General features: G+C 53.7%; 1 protein-coding gene across 3 annotated transcripts; it reads left to right on the plus strand.

Moving 5' to 3' along the window:
* The first annotated feature begins 91 nt into the window (after nt 1-91).
* Nucleotides 92-19,472, plus strand: AVIL (advillin). 3 transcript variants are annotated; one of them, XM_041754639.1, is made up of 20 exons: nt 92-929; nt 2,956-3,040; nt 4,168-4,242; nt 4,971-5,167; nt 6,534-6,642; nt 6,733-6,843; nt 7,323-7,525; nt 7,977-8,055; nt 8,162-8,260; nt 8,933-9,086; nt 9,195-9,295; nt 9,751-9,888; nt 9,996-10,154; nt 11,277-11,456; nt 12,603-12,748; nt 13,078-13,222; nt 14,824-15,012; nt 15,662-15,730; nt 16,972-17,088; nt 18,613-19,472. In XM_041754639.1, the coding sequence occupies exons 2-20, from the start codon at nt 2,975-2,977 to the stop codon at nt 18,724-18,726; spliced, it is 2,451 nt and encodes an 816-aa protein (XP_041610573.1). In that variant the 5' UTR covers nt 92-929; nt 2,956-2,974; the 3' UTR covers nt 18,727-19,472. The 3 variants fall into 3 exon arrangements, with proteins under 3 accessions (XP_041610573.1, XP_041610572.1, XP_041610574.1); XM_041754638.1 differs by lacking the exons at nt 92-929; nt 2,956-3,040 and having other exon boundaries at nt 3,349-4,242; XM_041754640.1 differs by lacking the exons at nt 92-929; nt 2,956-3,040; nt 4,168-4,242 and adding an exon at nt 4,688-4,745 and having other exon boundaries at nt 4,898-5,167; nt 18,613-19,402.
* Nucleotides 19,473-19,498: the final 26 nt, after the last annotated feature.

Below are 19,498 nucleotides of genomic sequence, written 5' to 3' on the forward strand. Positions count from 1 at the left end.
TGGGAGTCACTGGCACACTCTTCTTCCCGTGCATCCAACCCTTGTGTCACGGCAAAGCTGCGCACCCAGGCTGGGCAGGCTGTTGCTCCGGCCGGGAGGCCAGCTGAGGACTCGGCACGGCTTCCGCTCAAGGTTACAGAAGTTGCACTACATGAGTTCTGTTCTGGCCCCCGTGTGGAAGCAGCTCCGTTGCCGTCCAGGTGCTTGATAAGCATACGCTTGGTGTCCTATTGACTTCTGGGAATGAACTTCTGTGCCCCTTACTGCTTCTCCCAGACTGGGATCCCCGGAACCTAGAATCCATGGTTCTTGGCACATAGTAGGCACTCAGATTCTGGTTGGACTGTTGTATGGACCCCAAGGGAAGCCCTAAAGAGCAAAACAGGATGACCTAATATAACACATCCTGGCCCCTCCCCTAGACCTCTCTGCCTCTGAGAAATGCCCAGAAGCTTCTCAGGGAGGCAGTTGCCAGCCCAGGCACTCAGGGGCAGCTCCGGCCCCTGCCTCCTGTCATCAGCATAATGCATCCATATCTACAATATGGCAAATTTCATATCCTTCCACCCTCTTTCCCTGCATTATTGATGGGCTATGCACTTTTTAAAAAATCAATTAGATCAGGGTGTGGAGCTGGAGTCAAAAGAAAAGGGAGGCCTTTAAAAGTCCCCTCATCTTGTTTCTGCTGTTTTGAATAGGAGCAGATAAAGCTTCCCCTCTGGTTTGAATAAGTCAAGCCCAGGGCTAGGTTGGCCGTGATTGGCCAGCACTGGGAAAATGAGGTTAAGATGCAAACACAAGCAAATATAACCCGGAGTCTATGCAGCCATTGCTAAGCTAAGGCAGCAGGAGCTGGCGCCTCCTGCCCCGGGGTGGTTCTCGGATACCGCCTGGAAACCCTGTGGGAGCCCAGCCGGAGAGCAGGCAAGGTAAGGTCGGCTTGGTGCGTGGGTGCACATCACTAGAGCAATCCTACTGAACTCGGAAGGAAGAGCAGATTGAAATTTCTGTGCCTTTGTCTTCTTGCATGAGGCTTTTAAAAGATTCAACCAGGAGTTTGTAACCAGTTGTGCAAACGTCCCGCTGAGCAGTGAAAGCCCTTTTTTAGAAGCCACTGAACAGATAGGGCACCTTTTCAAAAGCTGGGAAATAAGGAGACTGCCTCATCCGCCTACCTCAGAAAGATGGAGTTTGGGGCAAGGCACGGGTCAGAAGGGGCCTGGGCTTGGAGTCCACTCACGGGGCTCTCTGGAAGAGTGAAGGGCCACTGGCTGCTTGCCTGGGGTTTCAAACCCGCATCCCACCCTGCAGTGCGGTTTCTGCAGTGCCGGTGCCAAATTAACAGACTTGGGGAAGAGGGACGATGAAGCTGAACTTTGGAGGACTTCAGTGTCACAAACGCAGTCATTTTCTGGGTGCTCCAGTGTGGCAGGAAGTCCCTGCTTTGAGCATGTCTTCTCCTTGGTTGGTGGGCCCTGGCCCCGGAGCTCCTTCCCCATCGATCGCTAAGTCCCTGCTGGGAAATAGGACGGCTTTTGGCCTCTGAGAGTCAAGGCCCGAGGTAACGCCAGTTGGTTTGCTTTTACCAGGTTGAAACTTTTCGGTTTTCAAGAAATGAATTCATTGGCACTCATCCCCTTCCCCTCCTTGGGTCACGGCATTTGCCTTCAGTGAATGAAATCTAGGGTCTGAAAAAAAACCTGAACAAATATTTCCTGGCAGCACAGGGCAGGCAGGTGGGGCAGCAGGAGTCAGCAAATTAAATCCTCAAACACTGGCTGCTCCGAGTGGCCGCCCTGCTTTGGTCTTGCTACAGCAGTACACAAAGGGAGTCTGGGTTTTTGTTTTGCCAAAGCCCATGTTAGATAATGGCACAAACTCTCCAAACCTGGCTTCATCCACCGAGGGTGGAAGGGCCAGACACGCTTCTCAACGAGAGCGAGATGCCCCACATGGCCTTTCTGGGTGGGTTGTGCTTTTCGGTTTGTTTGTTTGTTTTTCTTTATGCAAATCCATCTTTTTTCCTTTGCCTCTTGAGAGCATTCATCAGTTATAGGTATTATCCGAATGCAAGCTCCTTGAGAGCAAAAACCAGGCGGGCATTTCACGTATATACGAGGCCCCAGGTGAGCTCGGATGGGTGTAAACACCGATAATCCGAGAGGTGCCTTGAATCCAGACAGTACCCCCTCGGCCCGCACTTCACGGCTTCCTCCTCCTCCCACCCCGCCCTGTGGGCGGCCGTGGGAGGGGACAGGGAGGGCCTGGGTGGGGGGACACCCAGCCCTTCCCCCTGGCACCCCCAACTCCGCAGTCCGGAGACAAACGCAAGATGGGCTGTTTGAGTATAGGATAGCTTACCTGAAAGGGAAAAGTCTGGAAAGGCAAAGCCCAGAGGAGAATTCAACACGCTGACCAAGCAGAGGACCTGGCAAGCGAGGACTCTGGGCAGAGCCGACGGATGACAGAGAAGGCCGCAGTCACACTTGTGTATGACACTTGGGGATGTGTCACACTTGGGAACGTTCAGGCCTCAGCTCAGCGTAGGAAGGGCCGCAGGACCTCAGCGAACCCAAAGCGCAGGGTTTAGGGCCAGACATGGATTTGGCTGCCGTGCATGACGCCGGGCAGTTTACTGAACCTCTCGAGCCTCAACCTGCCTACGATGTGAGATGAAAATGTACTCAGTTCATAGAATCAGATGACAAAGTGACCCCGCCAGGGCCTGCTGCATTTACCAGCCCTTAGCAGGTGACCGGGCTGCCACCAGGGCTCCTGACCCTCTCCAGCGCACGTGGGAACCTGGACAGGTCATTGCCCTGTCGCCGCGGAGCCGTGCAGGTGCCCCGAGGACACTGCAGGGTGGCCCACAGGAGATAGGACAGGACTTAGGGAAAAGCTGCAGGGATGCCGGCCACCACCGGCGTCACCTCCCTGGCTGTGTCGGTGTTGCAGGCCCAGGAACGCGAGCGCCATGTCTCTGAGCAGCGCCTTCAGGGCTGTGGGCAACGACCCTGGGCTCATCACCTGGAGGATAGAGGTGAGCTGGCTGGGGCGGCCTCCTCCACACTCGGGCCAGCCGGTGCTGGTGGCCCGGTCGCCCAGGCATGCCTTCAGTCTCCTGCCTTTGGGAACGGCCAGGGGCGGCATCGGGGTCACCTTCTCCTACCCTTGACCCTGTCTGGGTACCCGAAGCAGGTGGTGGCAGGTGGAGGAAAGGCTTTCAGCCTGGAGAGCGGGGCTCCAAGCGAAAGTCAGTTTGCCCTTTAGCCTGCCATCTGCTCAGTGAGTCTGCACTTGCAGGGAATGCCCTGGAGAAATGGGTGGCCCCACCCCCCACCCCCCCAGACCGAGGACCCTGGCTGTTTCTGTCAGAAGAGGGAACCTTCTCCCGCAGGGCAGTCAGACCCCTGCAGTGGGAGGGGCGGGGTTACCGTGGAGATGGGGCACCACGCCCCCCTCCCCTCGGCCAGAGCCCCTGGGGCTCCCCCAGTCCCCTGCCAGCATCCGCTTCCCCTGGAAGGAGCCCCTGCCAGCATCCGCTTCTGCTGAGGCCCAGGGAGGGGCAGCTTCAGGAAACCCTTAAGGCTCCCTGCTTATTTAGAAATAGGTACTAAGTCACATATACCAGCTACATGTGTGGTATATTTAACATTTTTACATGTAACACACATACTGTATGGAGAATATACACAAGTGTGACTGCAGGTTTAGGTCCCTTGGAGAGAGTTATGAAAATCCGTATCAGGCCATGTGACTGGCTCTCCTGGGACAAGCCGCATGTGCAGGTGACACCTCAAGCTCCCCCCTGCACCCGAATCCAGGCACAGAGCCCCACGCACTACCCCCCCCATGTGTCGCAGCCCCCAGCGCCCCCAGGTCAGGGCTCAGCGCAGTGCTGGAGGCTTGGCTGCGGGAGGTGAGGCCAGCAGGTGGGGGGCTGCCAGGGTGAGGACAGGGCACCGTGTGGTAGAGCTCGGCAGAAGCCGCAGGGGTGGCCCCGCTAATCCTGTGGCCAGCCACGCTGTGGGGCCCTGGGGACCCCACCCCCACCCCCCCACCCCCCCGCCCACCTGTCCCCGCCCCCTGAGCCAGACAATGGAGACGACTGGGAGGCTGGCAGGTGGGGACTGGAATGGGGACGCTGCACCCCCCTTGTCCTTCCAGAAACTGGAGCTGGTGCTGGTACCCCTGAGCGCCCACGGGAACTTCTACGAGGGGGACTGCTACGTCATCCTCTCGGTGAGCACCAAGCCCCCGGGCCCCACAGCCCCTGCCCCGGGAGCCACCGGCCCCTGGGTTCTTCCTCGGTGTGGAACAGAGCGGGCCTCGGTCTGACTCTCAGAGGCCACTCTTAGGGGATGGGCCTCAGCCTGAACCTCAGCATAGCCTGCAAGCAGCATTTTCCCCTCCCGGGGCCCAGACTCAACATTAAAGTGCCATGGAGGGGGCCCCCCCGGGTTGCTCCGCTATTGAGTGTCTGCCTCCGGCCTGGGGCATGATCCGAGGGTCCGGGGATCGAGGCCCACATCAGGCTCCCCATGTGGAGCCTGCTTCTCCTTCCCCTGCCTGTGTCTCTGCCTCTGTGTGTGTTTCTCATGAATAAATAAATAAAATCTTAAAAAAAAAAAAAAAAAAAAAACAGTAAAGTGCTGTGGAGGAAGGCCAGATAAATACCAGGCCGGCCTCCAGGGCTCGTCCTAGCTGAGGAGACACTGGCCGCGGATCGGGGCGGGGGGAGCAAGGTAAGGCCGCAGCCCAGCTTGGGTAAGGCCCTCCCCGGGCTCACGCAGCTGGATGGCTGCAAGCTGTCGGTGTCCCGAACGTGGGAGGACCGTGAGGGCTGCCCCGGGGCGCTGCGCAGCGAGAGGCCCAGCCCGCCCACCCGGCCCGGCAGGCTGTTCTTCCCACAGCGAGGGCCGGCGCCCAGGGCTGAGCCAGCCCCTGACCCCGTCTCCCTGGACGCCCAGACACGGAGAGCGGGCAGTCTCCTGTCCCAGGACATCCACTTCTGGATCGGCAAGGACTCCTCCCAGGATGAGCAGACGTGCGCGGCCATCTACAGCACGCAGCTCGATGACTACCTGGGGGGCAGCCCCGTGCAGCACCGCGAGGTCCAGTACCACGAGTCTGACACCTTCCACGGCTACTTCAAGCAGGGCATCATGTGAGTAGTGGCACCGGAGCCAGGGCCCGGATGGCAGGCTGCCAAACAGGAAAGCACGAGGGCCAAGTATAGGAAGAGCCAGGGAAATACAAATCCAAAAAAAAAAACCACACACACAAAAAGGCTTTGGCACCTGCTATCAGAGTAGGACGGATTAGAGAGCTGGGTGGAGGCGCTGTGGCAAGGCTTCGGGGAAACAGCCTGTGTGCCCCACTGGTGGCAGCGAGGACAGCGCGGCAGCCTGAGGAGCAGTCTGCTGCCACTGAGGCGGATCCCACCCCTGGGTGTGCAACTCAAGGGCTCCCCGTGCACCCAGGTCCGCAAGGGCGCATGAAGCAGAGTTCACAGCAGCGTCACGAGTGGTGGCGTGAAGCTGTAGGCAACGTGAGTGCCCATCGCTGGGACAGGGGACAGGAAAAAATACTGCCATGAGTATGGACAGCAGCCGCACGCAGGGGACCAGACACGGGTGCCCTGTGGACAGGTCTTTAAAACATGGGTACTTGGCAAACAAAGTGAGGGACGGACTTGAAACACACGATAATGCCAGTTTCTGTCGTTTGGGGATTTTTTGTTTTGTTTTTAAATACATGCCTGCAAAACAATGGGACACATTTAGCAGAATGAAAATAAAAGACAGCTGTCCGGCTGCTGGCAGGGCTGCGTGCGGAGCGGAGGGCGAGGGCAGGCACGCGCCCGCAAAGGCGCCCGCGAACCTGCGAACAGGACAGGGGGCCTGAAAGGCCGGGGCGGTGGCGTCCCGGGAACTGAGGAGTCTAATTGCCTCGAGGCTTTGCGCTTGAGATCGGAAACCAAGAGAGAAGCCCGGTGAGCCCGGGACTCCCAGGCTGGTCCCAGGCTAGCGCCCTGCACGGTGGCACTGGCCCTGACCGAGGACCCGCTGGGCACAGCGCCCCACAGGCTTCGTGTGTCCTTCAGTGTAGGACACCTGGGATGGAGGTGGGGTTGGGGTAAACTCCAGGGGCACAGGGCCGATTCCCAGGGGGCTGCTCTCACGGCCACCGTGTCACGAATGCTTCTGCTGCTGCCCCACTCGTGCCCCTCTCCTTGTCACACGCTGATCTCCAGACAGTTGCTGGGACAAGACAAGCTTGTGCTATGGGGCCCTCCACGCTGCTGCACCCTCTGGAACCCCCGTCGTCTGTTTGTCGGTTCCTAGGCCTCTTCATATGTCAGCTTGACAGTCCCTCCAGCGAGGACGGCCCTGACCACCCCGTCACCGCCACCTCCGTGGGCCTCCTTTCCCGCCGTCGCCCCTACAGGCAGGGGCTGCACCTGCCTAATTGCCAATGGTCACCCGGGCTTAGCCCATCCGTAACTGGGTGCCCTTTGCATGTCCCCTTAGCTACAAGAAGGGGGGCGTGGCCTCTGGGATGAAGCACGTGGAGACCAACACCTACGACGTGAGGCGGCTGTTACACGTCAAGGGGAAAAGCCACATCAGGGCCACCGAGGTAAGTCCCGCCCACTGTCTGCTGGGCCCGGGGCTCTGGCCCTGGCGCCCGAGGAGTCCCCCCCAACCAACGCCTGCTTCTCCCCTGCAGGTGGAGGTGAGCTGGGACAGCTTTAACCGGGGTGACGTCTTCTTGCTGGACCTTGGGAAGGTCATCATCCAGTGGAATGGCCCAGAGAGCAACAGCAGAGAGCGCCTGAAGGTGTGGCTCTTCCCAGGCTCATCACCTTCCCCTCCACCTCGGGCCTAGTCGCCTGGTTGCCTGGTCGCAGGGTTTGTGCTCTCTCAGTTGCCTGTTGTGTCTTCTTCCCTCCCCACGGGGTCTTCCGGGAGCTGCGGAGACAGACCCCTGCCTCTGAGTGGAATCTGTTTCAGGGACAGGCAAAGTGCATGAGTCTGTGGCTCAACCGGGGGTTTTATTTGTTTTTAAGATTTTATTTATTTATTCATGAGAGACACAGGGAGAGAGGCAGAGACACAGGCAGAGGGAGAAGCATGCTCTGTGCAGGAAGCCTGATGTGGGACTCAATCCCAGGACTCCAGGATCATGCCCTGAGCCAAAGGCAGATGCTCAACCGCTGAGCCACCCAGGCATCCCTCACCCTGGGGTCCTAAGCCCCAGAATAACTCCTGTGTCTGGGGCCCAGCAGGGACCGAGTGCCTCCTTGGGCTTCTTGACAGGCCATGCTTCTGGCAAAGGACATTCGGGACAGGGAGCGAGGAGGCCGTGCTGAAATCGGCGTGATCGAGGGAGACAAGGAGGCAGCAAGTCCAGAGCTGGTGAAGGTCCTGCAGGACACCCTCGGCCGGCGCTCCATCATCAAGCCAGCCGTGCCCGATGAGCTCATAGATCAGCAGCAGAAATCAAGCATCGTGCTGTATCAGTGAGTAACTAAACCTGGCTGCTGCTTGGAAGCTGGGGCAGGGGGACGGCGTCCCCTAGAAAACCAAGCACCTGTGCCTGCCTCCTGGTTTGGGTACAGACAGGCGTCTGGCTTTCTTTTAACCCTTTTCAAATGCGGCTTTTAGAAGGATCTCGGTGTTCTCCGCTCAAGGGGGGCAGCTACAGTCCCTCCTTGTCAGCAGCCCTCCCCTGTCTCTTGAGGAGACCTTCCTTTACCTGGGTCCATACCCAGGTGTTTGGGAGACAGGTGCATCGAAGTCCCCTCTCGAGAACACAGGCCACTGCATTCCTGTCTGCATTCACTGCACCTGTCCGAGGAGGTCAAACGTTACCCAGAGGTGCCACCCGAAAACAAAGCGGGCAAAATAGCCAAAGGACTACAAGACGCTTTGTAGAAGACCAGGCCCAGGCTAATTCCTCCCCTTTTCCAGTGTCTCAGATGCTGCTGGGCAGCTGGCGGTCACCGAGGTAGCAGCAAGGCCTCTGGTGCAGGACCTCCTGAACCATGACGTGAGTGGAGCTTGGCAGGGCGGGCCTTCCGGGGCCAGACCTGGCTTCTGGGACCTTCCTGAGGGTGCCGAGCGCCAGTAACCACTTCTGTCCCTGGCTGCTTCAGGACTGCTACATCTTAGACCAGAGCGGAACCAAGATCTATGTGTGGAAAGGAAGAGGAGCCACAAAGATCGAGAAGCAGATGGCCATGTCGAAAGCCCTGGTAGGAGCCCCAGGCCCGGCACCACCCTGTCCCAAACAGCCCATCCGCAGTGCTTCAGAGGTGTCCAGAGAGCCAGACGGGGTGCTCGAGCTCCTGGCATCACAGTTACACACTCGGCTTGAGTCAGACGACCTGGGAGTGAATCCGGGGTTAACATACATCTCCTGGGGTGGTCCTGAGGATTCGGGAACATTTGTAAGGTGCTTAGAACAACATCTGGCCCCTACACCTGCTCAGTAAACACAGCTGCTGCTATGGGAGGGGATAGCACGGTCCACGGCCCTGTCCTCCGGGATCTTACGATGCTCAGAGCCCTGGTCTTCCAGACCCGTGTAGACGAACCCAGGGGGATGCACTTACAAAGCAAAACAGGACACGAAATCAGTGGGGTACGTGCATGCTGCAGGAACACAGTAGAGAGGATCTTGCAAAAACACGAGAAAAGTAGTCAAAATCATGACAGGCCAACCAAGAGATGCGAAAATGGCCCCTCAGTCCTTAGCTTGAGGCAGGTAACTGGGTCCCTAGACGTCAGCGAGTTGGCATTTGACTCTGACTTCAGAAGGGAGCAATCCTCCCCCCCCTCACCCTTCAAGGGGTGAGTCACCAGGCGGGCAGAGCACCCGGCGCCCGCCCCCACTGACCTGCCTTGGGGGGCGGGGGGGTCTGCAGAGCTTCATCCAGATGAAGGGCTACCCTGGCAGCACCAACGTGGAGACCATCAACGACGGTGCTGAGTCGGCCATGTTCAAGCAATTGTTCCAGAAGTGGTCCGTGAAGGACCAGGCCGTGGGCCTGGGGAAGACGTTTGGTGTTGGCAAGATCGGTGAGGCTGCTCCCCAGACCGCCTTCCGCCTTCCCGCTGCTGGGGCTCTAGAAGGGCAGCCGCGGATGCTTTCCACTCACTTGGCCTCTCCCAACCCCTTCCCTGCAGCTAAAGTTTTCCAGGATAAATTTGACGTGACTGTGCTGCACACCAAGCCAGAGGTAGCTGCCCAGGAAAGAATGGTGGATGATGGCAATGGGAAGGTTGAGGTAGGTCAGTGATTCACACCCCAGGCCCGCAGCCCCTGGCTCTCCCAGCTGTTCCGCTGGAGAGGAGGGAGCCGGGGACTCTGGTCTGCTCGGCTTTCCTTCCCCCCCTGGCGACCTCAGCAGTAGTCCCTTAGAGGTGTCCGCAGTGTGCAAAGCGGTCCCACCGTCCCTCGGGGAAGTGGAAGGCTGCTACCCTCGTGTGCTATCAATAGCTCAGCTGGCAGATATATTCAAATCAGCTCAGAGCCCTGATGGGGATGCACCTGAGCAGGAATGATCCAGTTCTTCTCGGGATTCAAATCATGCAAATGGAAAAAGCCCCCGCCAGAGAGGGAGGGTTACTTGGGGTGGCTGTTGGTGCCTTACCCACCTGGATTCTCTGCTAAGCGTGGCCCAGTTCCCTTCAGGCAGCTGGAATCCCGTCTCTGGGAAACTGTGTCTCCTTCTGTGTCCAGGTCTGGAGAATTGAAAACCTGGAGCTGGTCCCCGTGGAGCGTCAGTGGTACGGCTTCTTTTACGGGGGAGACTGCTACCTGGTTCTGTACACATATGAGATGAGCGGGAAGCCACATCACGTCTTGTACATCTGGCAGGTAGGCCTGAAGCAGGCTCTTAGCTTTGGATCTTGACGCCTCCTCCGGCCACCGAGTGGTGGGGGCAAGGGGTAGTGGGGACCATCCCTCCCCTGTAACCCCTGCAGGGCCGCCACGCCTCCAAGGATGAGCTAGCGGCCTCGGCCTACCAGGTGGTGGAGGTGGATCGGCAATTTGACGGGGCGCCCGTACAGGTCCGCGTTACCATGGGGAAGGAGCCACGCCACTTCATGGCCATCTTCAAAGGGAGGCTGGTGATCTTTGAGGTGAGAACCCTCACACAAAATGACACCATGAGTGGGATCACTCAGACGAATAAGGCAACAGGAGGCCCCCATCTAGTGGGGAGGGATGGAGACCAGGCCTTGGGGGAGACGCAGCTTAATCTAGACGTTCTAATGCATCCCAGCTGCCTCAGGGCAAGACCAAACCACTGCCCAATGAGCCTTCAAGGTCCTCTCCTAACCTGACCCATAGTACCTCTGCGGGTGTGTTACCCTCAGAGCCCTAACTTACCGCACTCTAGTGAGTGCTGCTCCAAATCCAAGTCCCACTTCTCCCGTGACGCCCGGGCTGAAGCACTAGCAGGAATGTTTAGTGTCGTATGCTTGACATCACACAAGCCTGCGGTCAAGTCCTAGCCTTGCCACCTGTTAACCGGGTTGCTTAGGCTCAGTTTTCCCATCTCTACTGCAGGATAATAAATACCTATTTCAGGAGCACCTGGGTGGCTCAGTTAAGTGTCCGGCTCCTGATTTCAGCTCAGGTCATGATCTTGGGGTTGTGAGATTGAGCGCCCCCCCATCAGTCTCTGCACTCAGCAGGGAGTCTGCTTGTGATTCCCTTTCTCTCTGCCCCCTCATCCCGTTCATGTGCTCATGTGCACACATCACATACTGTCTCTCTCAAATAAATAACTCTTTAAAAATAAATAAATAGGGCAGCCCGGGTGGCTCAGCGGTTTAGCGCCGCCTTCAGCCGGGGGCGTGATCCTGGAGACCAGGGATCAAGTCCCACGTTGGCTCCCTACATGGAGCCTGCTCCTCCCTCTGCCTCTGTGAGTGTGTGTGTGTGTGTGTGTGATGAATAAACAAATAAAATATTAAAAATAAATAAATAAAAATAAATAAATACCTATTTCAGTTATTCTGAGGCTCAATAGGCAAGGCATCCGCCACAGAGTCTAGCATAAAATAAAAGTCTCAGAATGAGAGCTGATATTATTGGTGCCATACTTCCAGCTTACCTCACCTCTCCCGGTTGGCATGGAAGTTCCTTGAGGGCAGAAGCAGCGTTAAATTCCTCCATAATCTCTCCAATGGCTTAGCAGGAGCTCTGTTCACCTGGTGCTCCTTAGAACCAGATTCAGCTTTTCTCCTTCTCGCTAGGGTGGGACTTCCAGAACGGGAAATGCTGAGCCCGATCCTCCAGTAAGACTCTTCCAGATTCAAGGAAACGACAAATCTAACACCAAAGCGGTGGAGGTTCCGGCCTATGCCTCCTCCCTAAACTCCAATGATGTCTTTCTGCTGCGGACCCAGGGAGAGCACTACCTGTGGTACGGCAAGGTAAGACGGCCGGGCCTGGCGGTCACACCAGCCCGTTGGAGCCCAGCCCTGTGCCCACCTGCCTGTCAGCAAGGGCAAAGCCACTAAAACGTAGGCTGGAGCAGTCCTCAAAAAGATGAGCCTTTTCCTAAAGGATCTTCAAAGGAACTGCTGGTGTTCCCCACAATTAGAAACCCACTGACACCATTGCCCACACCCAAGAGACTCCATAAATCACACAGATGGAGGCCAGATAAGTCGATCTTTCCAGCCTGGTGGATTGCATAGGACAGGCTTCAACCTCGAACACAAGCACTAAAAATATGATTTTGTCAATTCAGAGGCCTCTACGTTAAAAAGCCCTAAAACCGTTTTTACAAAAGAGAACTGAACAGGAAAAGTGCTCAGTACCACAGTCCTCAGGGCAATGCAGGTGAAAACCAGAGATACCCCCACAAGCCTCGCAGAAGGGCTAAAAAAAATTGGCAGTATCAGTTGCATCCTACTGTATGCAGAACAACAGGAACTCGTGCGCATTGCTGGTGGGGATGCAAATACAGACTTTGGGAAACGATTGGACAGTTTCCTTATAGAGCACACACCTGTGAGGCAGCAATCCCACGCCATGTGAGATAAAAAACTACCTTGACACAAATACAGACAGCACCTTTATTCATAATCACCAAAAATGGGAACCAATTCACCTGATGACTGAAAAAGCAGTGGTATATTCATACGGTAGGATGCTACTCAGTGCACAGAGAAGAAAAGCTGTTGATCCTCACAGCAAGGGTGAATCCCAGGGACTGTGCCGAGTGGAGACAGTCAGTGGCAAAGGCTGTATGTCCGTGACTCCATTTATAACATGCTGGAAAAGGCAAAGCTGTAGTGACAGAGAACACGGTGGCGGTTGCCAGAGGTGAAGCATTTGGGGAGGGTCTGGCCAAAGCGGGGTAGCCCCAGGGAATGTTCTGCAGGGCCCAGGCAATGCTCTGTGTCTTCATTTTGATGATGGTAATGTGATTCTGCATGTTTGTCAAGACTCATAGAACCCAAAAAGTGGATTTTCTTGAAAGAATACATTTACATTTTTTCTCTTAAAAAAAAAATCAAAAGTAGGTGCTACAGTTCCAACTGTCGCTTGTGCTCTCCTCATCCTGCTCTCAGGGGTCCAGTGGGGATGAGCGGGCAATGGCTAAGGAGCTGGCCAGCTTTCTCTGCGAGGGCACGGAGGACACGGTGGCCGAGGGCCAGGAGCCGGCTGAGTTCTGGGACCTGCTGGGAGGGAAGACTGCCTACGCCAATGACAAAAGGTATGGGACACGAAGGCCCCTCGGGGCTCCCCCTGCCGCCCAGGCTTGTGAACTGTGCAAGTCTGAGATGCCTTTCAGTTTTATTTTATTTTTATGTATTTATTTATTTTTTTGCCTTTCAGTTTTAAAAACGTGGTTTGTTTTTTTTTAATAAAAAAATAAAATAATAAAAAATAATAAAATAAAATAAAATCGTGGTTTCTTCATGAACCACTGAACTCTACTCCTGAAACCAATATCAAACTGTATGTCAACTAACTAGAATTTAAACTGAACAAAAAAACATGATTTCTAAGTAGCTCAGTTCCTCTAAATAGACTGTATTGCAGACTACAGCAGGAAATCCTGGATGTGCAGCCTCGTCTCTTTGAATGTTCCAATAAGACTGGGCGCTTCCTCGTCACTGAGATCACAGAATTCACCCAGGATGACCTGAGCCCAGGTGATGTGATGCTTCTGGATACCTGGGACCAGGTAAGACACAGCCAGAGAGCTTGAACAAGTGACAAAGAGACAAAGACATCCCCCCGTCTGCCCCTGCCAAATGTAGCCCTGGCCCATCCCCAAGTCAACCAAACACCCGTCCGTGGTAACCAGAGGAAGACCCCACTTTTCACCAGGGATGGAGAGAACAGATGTGGTTTAAAAATGACCACCTTGGGAAGTTCCCCACCTTGCCTTGGGAAAAGCAGTCCATCGTATCATCCCACACATTTTTTTCTTAGGATCGACAGCAGCAGGCTCCACACTCAGATGCAGGCCTCGTAGGGAATACAGGGCTGTAAAGGGGATATCTTCAAGGCAGCCCCTCCCCAACAGCCTTTTTTCTTCAGCTCAGAAGACATACTCAGCACTTCCTCTGTGCCAGTCAGTGTGCTAGGTGCAGTGTCACCCAGGTGAGGGGCCCTTGATCGCAGAGTTTACAGGCTAAAGGAGGAGCTGGACATAGAAACACCATTTTACTATGATGGAGCTATGGGGCCATGGGGGCACAAATTAGGAGCACCCAACACCATCTGGGGGTTCAGAGAAGACTTCCTGGAGGAGATGGTTCCCAGGCTGAATCTCGGGATCAGTGGGCATTAATCAGGTCAGGAGAGCATCCTGGGCAAAGGAAAGAGCACCAGTAAAAAGCAAGGCATGGAATAGTCTAGTATACAGGGAACTACCCGCAGCATCATGAGACCATGAGATAGAGTAAAGGAGTTAGAGACGAAGCTAAGAAGTAGGAATGGGCCTTACCTACCTTGCCAAGTTTGAATTTTATCCTGGAAAGCTACTGGAATTGAAGCAGATGAGTGACATGGTCACTGTGCTTTCAATGGATTACTTGGCAAAGTGTAAGACAGGAGGGATGGGGGTAAAGGACAGAGAATGTGTGCTGGGAGGCCAGTCAGGGGAGCATCGTAACCGTCCAGTAAGAGTCAGCAGGGGCTGCACAGGGGAGGGGGGCGGAGGGGAGGGATGCACAGGAGGCAGACGGCGGTCTTGCTCACTCGCTGGATGCAGGCGCATATAGGGACTGCTGGGCACTGCCCTAGGTGGCCCGGGGGGATGCCATTCACCAAGAACGGAGACAGACACAGTCCAGAAAAGCAGAGCTACGCTGGGGAGATGTTCTATGTGAGGTTCCTAGAGGCAGCCACAAGGGGACGTCCTGCAAGAAGTTGGGTTCAGGAAGCTGAAGTTCAGCGAGCACTCGGGACTAGAAATGTAGATTTAGGAGATACAGGTGTAATTAAAATCACAAATACCGGGGACCCCTGGGTGGCTCAGCGGTTGAGCGTCTGCCTTCAGCCCAGGCGTGATCCTGGAGTCCAGGGATGGAGTCCCACGTTGGACTCCCTGCAGGGAGCCTGCCTCTCCCTCTGCCTGTGTCTCTGCCTCTCTCTCTCATGAATAAATAAAATCTTTAAAAAAAAAAAAATCACAAATACCCAGCTCAGTCTGGGAAAGCTTTTCTGCTGAATGGATGAGGCTGGGTAAGTGCCATGAGGCTGTGATGCACTGAGGGCAAAAGAACAGGACTCGGTCCTAGATGCAAACCCATTCATCCTGCATCTCTCCCGCGACAGGTGTTCCTGTGGATTGGGGCTGAGGCCAACGCCACGGAGAAGGAGAGAGCCCTCGCTACGGCCCAGGAGTACCTGCACACTCACCCCAGTGGCCGGGACGCTGACACAGCCATCCTGATCATAAAACAGGGCTTTGAGCCTCCCATCTTCACGGGCTGGTTCTTGGCCTGGGACCCTCATATGTGGAGCGTAAGAACAAGTGCAGAGAACGGGGGAGACCTGCCTACGGCCCAGGGGCTCAGCACGAATAGCTCAGTGGGAAGGGGGTACTGACTCAGGGGCTGGGTGAATCCAGGACCACGTTTCCCTTGCCCCCTCTCCACTCCCACTTTTGACTTTCTGTCTCTTTTCCACCCACCACGGCTCTAAGTCCGGTTAGAGAATTCACGGCTCAGGTCAGGTACAAGCAGCGTGGGGAAGTGATAAACGGTCTCCTTTAGGAGCTTTACAGCCACCCTGACGTCTGGGGCAAACGTCGTTTCCCGTGTTAAAAATGAGGAAGCTCAGAGGAGAGAGGATTGGTCTAAAGTCACATTTGACCCGTAAGAAGGAGCCAGGGTTTTCTGACTCCTAGTCAACTGCTGTGTCTCCTTCGGTCTCGCATGGAGGATTGGGGAACACCAGCAAAGGGTTTTTACTAATCTGAGGGTGTTTCCTAATCCACACCGTGTGTCGGTCCCGTCCAGCCTGGCATGGGCCCAGAAGAAGGGACTTTCATTCCTGCTTATCCCTGTGTCTTCCGATTCTCTGGCTTCTTTGCTGTCCTCAAGGGTAGGTTAGCCCTGAGATGTCCCTCCCCGCCTATGCAGCACCTCGTCCTGTTTTCTCTTTGTTTCAGGCAGGGAAATCATACGAACAGTTAAAAGAAGAGCTGGGAGATGCTGCTGCAATCACAAGAATCACGGCCGTGAGTTGGGTTTGCTTGTGGAGAAGCAAGCCACAGGGGCAACCGTAAATGCTCCAGACACCAAATGGGCGAAACCCTATCGTGCCCTTCTTAGCATCACTCTAGTGGTCTACTTTGATTTAAGATCGTTTGAATCAATAGAAAAGCAGGTCTGAAAGCCAAGTTCCTCATTTTACAGCCTTCTAGAACCTAGAATGACTTGCTGTTTAAAAAAAAAAACATTTTAAAATATAAATATTGGGAGTTTTGACCTATGAATCGCCTAGTAGTATGGACTGAGCCCCTAGCCCCTAATGTGATAGAATTAGGAGGCCGGGCTTTTAGGAGGTAAGTAGGTCATGAGTGTGGAGCCCTCAGGAATGGGATTAGTGCCCTCAAAGGAAGAGCTACGAGGGTTTGCTCTCTCGCCCTCTGCCATGTGAGGACACAATGGGAAAAAGCCATCCACAGGCCAGGAAGCAGGCTCTCACCAGACCCAGGATTTGCAGACATCTTGATCTTGAACTACGAGAAATAAATGTTTGTTGTTTAAGGTAAAAAACAAACAAAAACTACAAAACCAAAAACTAATTTTATTATTCTATCATTTGGGACAGATTAAGTTGACTGGTAGCATTTTTCATAAATAATAAGCTTCTAACCCAAATGACATGCTTACCAGTTTCTGACAATGAAGTCCATAAAAACTCAGGCCATCACCCCTAGTTTAAGGGTGAAAAGAAGTGGAACCTCCGGCCAGGAATCCAACAGCTCTTTAACATCAGGATGAGCGCATGGTAGCGGGTGTCCAAACCATCTGCAGTCCTCCCCTCTGTGCTCTACATATTCAAAGTTCCAGAGCTAATGGCAATATTGTATCTTTAAAACGCATTTAAAGACAGTGTGACTTCAATCTGAAGTCATTTAAAGGCTGGAAATGTAGAGAATAAATACAAGTGCCAAAAGAAAGTATGTGATCACAGCATTTAAATGAGATTTCAGCACAGCGTGAAGCCAAACTGGCTACATAGGAATCTACCCTGGACTCATGAATCAGCTTTCCCAAGGAGGACCCCAAATCTGAATATTTTAGATTCCCAGATGATGCTGTCACACAGCCAGCTTTAGGGACCACTGTTCTAAAAGATGACCACAAAGGGTGCCACACTATAAGCCAAAATATTAAATATTATACGCACGGAACTTCAACTGCATGGACTCCGAACGGTCTTTTATCGTGTCTACGTTCTTATCTTACGTAGGACATGAGGAATGCAACCCTCTCCCTGAATTCTGAGCTGAAGTATTACCCTATAGAAGTTCTGCTGAAAAACCAGAATCAGGAGCTGCCTGAGGACGTGAACCCTGCCAAAAAGGAGGTGAGTGGCTAAAGGACCTGTCAGGAGAGCGGCGCGCTCCATGAGCAAGGCACCTGTACACGGCCTAGGACAGCTCTGGGACACCATAGGCCCCTCAGCAGACCTCTGAGCTTCCCAGTAGCTCCAGACAAAAGCCCAGGACTCCTCCTCCCACATCCGTCCATCAGCCTCTGTCCACTCCTCCCCGTCCCTCCGCTGCCCAGCAATCCTGGACTATTACAAGTATCCCCCACTGCCCCCCCCCCCCCCAGTAACCACCAATAGGCTTTTTTATAATAGACAATGCTGTTGTGTAGAGAACACCTCAGATGACTTCCCAAGGCAACAGAAGAATCCAGAATCCTTTCTGTGGCCGCCGTGGCTCTTCACAACCTGGCCCGCGCTTACCCGACTCCATCTCCTACCCCGCTGCCCTCTTCATTCTGCTGCCTCTAGCCAGGGGCTCCCTTTCGGTCTCAAAAGCGCTCATCCCAGCCTTTGACCTTTCACACTCGCTACTTCCCCCGAGAAACCTTTCTTCTCTCAGGTCATCACAGGGCCAGCGCCCCCTCGCTGTTGGGTCTCCCTGAGAACAGCCACCTCCCCGGGAAGGCCCCGCCTGACCGCCCTCGAACACTGCTTAGGAGCAAGGACCTTCTCCGTCTTGCTCACCACCATTCTCTGCTTTCAGGACCTAAAATGAGTGCCTGGCAGATAGAGGCCCTCTTTACGTTTTGGTTGAATGATTTAACACTTTAATGTTGAAGGAATTCACTTATTTTCCCCTTGAAGGAATTGATGTGGGAAGGGTCTCTGGGGTTTCCATCATGTCTTATCTAGCCAGCTCTTAGGGATCTGGACTGCAACTTTCTTGACAACAGAGGCCATCTCTTAAGAATTTTACTCAGAATATTCAGTAAGCATCAATAAATAAATGTTAGGAGAATTTTATGCTCTGAACAAGATCCACTTGATTTTGCATTTGAAAATGTGTGGATTGGGGCTCCTGGGTGGTTCAGTGGCTTAAGTGCCTCTTGGTTTCTGCTCAGGTTATGATCTCAGGTTCCTGGGATCGAGCCCCATGTCGGGCTCCCCATAAGGGAGCCTGCTTGTCTCCCTCTCTCTCTGCCCCTGCCATGCTCGCACACTCTCTCATAAATTAAAAAAAAAAAAAAAAAGTCTGGATAAAAATGGTTGGTAAGGGCATGAGGCAAGGAAAACCAGCACTCGATTTAGTTCTCCATTCAGCCAAAACCTAATGTCTAGAATTCATCACATATAGCCCAGTTCTTGTTCTTCTGGCAAAAAAATTGGCGCTGGGTGGGACCCTGAGAACAGCAAACCCAGTTGGCTTCTGCTCAGGCCAAAATGAGAGTCCACAACCCAAGAACCCTCCAATGAATAATTTAAGTCCACTACAGACTTTCTGAAAAATTCATTCTTCTCTCTTCAAAGACACTCTCTTGGCTCTCCCCTCCCCACCTCTGTTGGCATTGGTGGGTGCCATGTTGTCCTCCTAACTAGAGACTTTGTCTTCTCTCTTAGAATTACCTCTCAGAACAGGATTTTCTTTCTGTGTTTGGCATCACAAGAGGGCAATTTGCTGCTCTGCCTGGCTGGAAGCAGCTCCAAATGAAGAAAGAAAAGGGGCTTTTCTAAGGCAAGAAGCTCCATGCCTATCACGAGACCACAGAAGACAGCTGATTGTGCCAATAACAGGAATGAATTTATCTACCAATTTTGCCTAATAATTGCTACTTAGATACAAAGAGGTCTGCAAATCACAGCATGTTCTCCATCCTCATCCCTGCATTCCTTAGTTGTTATATGCCTAATATGTTAACTACCTACTTTTCAATTTTTGTGGCCTTTGGGCTTAAAGTCTCAGCAGAAGCACTACAGTTGCATGAATCCAGAGCAGTCAGAGGAAAAAGAAAATAACTAAGTTTAAAGTATTTAATAATGGGACAAAGATGTGAGTTTGTTTTAAATTACAAGATCATGAGCAGCCCGGGTAGCTCAGCGGTTTAGCGCCACCTTCAGCCCAGAGCATGATCCTGGAGACCCCAGATGGAGTCCCACGTTGGGCTCCCTGCATGGAGCGTGCTTCTCCCTCTGCCTGTGTCTCTGCCTCTCTCTCTCTGTATCTCTCATGAATAAATAAATAAATAGTAAGATCACTATATCCAGAATCTATTTGACCCACCAATCACTGAAGCTATTTCCATATATACCCCAGGGGCAAAATCAAAATGCCGAGAGCTGTACATGCCAGAGATTTTTTTACTTTTCAAATAAAGATATCTGTATGAGCAAACAGGAATTCTCTTCAGTATCTGGGGTTTGCCTGTTAATGGTATTTTGTTACGTTGGGAGAAACGTCTCTGTACTGGGGTAGTCAAGAGGCCCTGCTGAGTTGAGTTCTCTGGAT

This window comes from Vulpes lagopus, chromosome 5 (genome assembly GCF_018345385.1).
Source record: "Vulpes lagopus strain Blue_001 chromosome 5, ASM1834538v1, whole genome shotgun sequence".
Lineage (NCBI taxonomy): Eukaryota > Metazoa > Chordata > Mammalia > Carnivora > Canidae > Vulpes > Vulpes lagopus.

Excerpts from the sequence above, each read along its gene's own strand:
- AVIL (XM_041754638.1), top strand. The coding sequence starts at position 3,853 with ATGTGTCGCAGCCCCCAGCGCCCCCAGGTCAGGGCTCAGCGCAGTGCT. Across the intron at positions 5,168-6,533 it reads TACTTCAAGCAGGGCATCAT|CTACAAGAAGGGGGGCGTGG; the intron begins GTGAGTAGTGGC and ends ATGTCCCCTTAG. Across the intron at positions 11,457-12,602 it reads ACTACCTGTGGTACGGCAAG|GGGTCCAGTGGGGATGAGCG; the intron begins GTAAGACGGCCG and ends TCCTGCTCTCAG.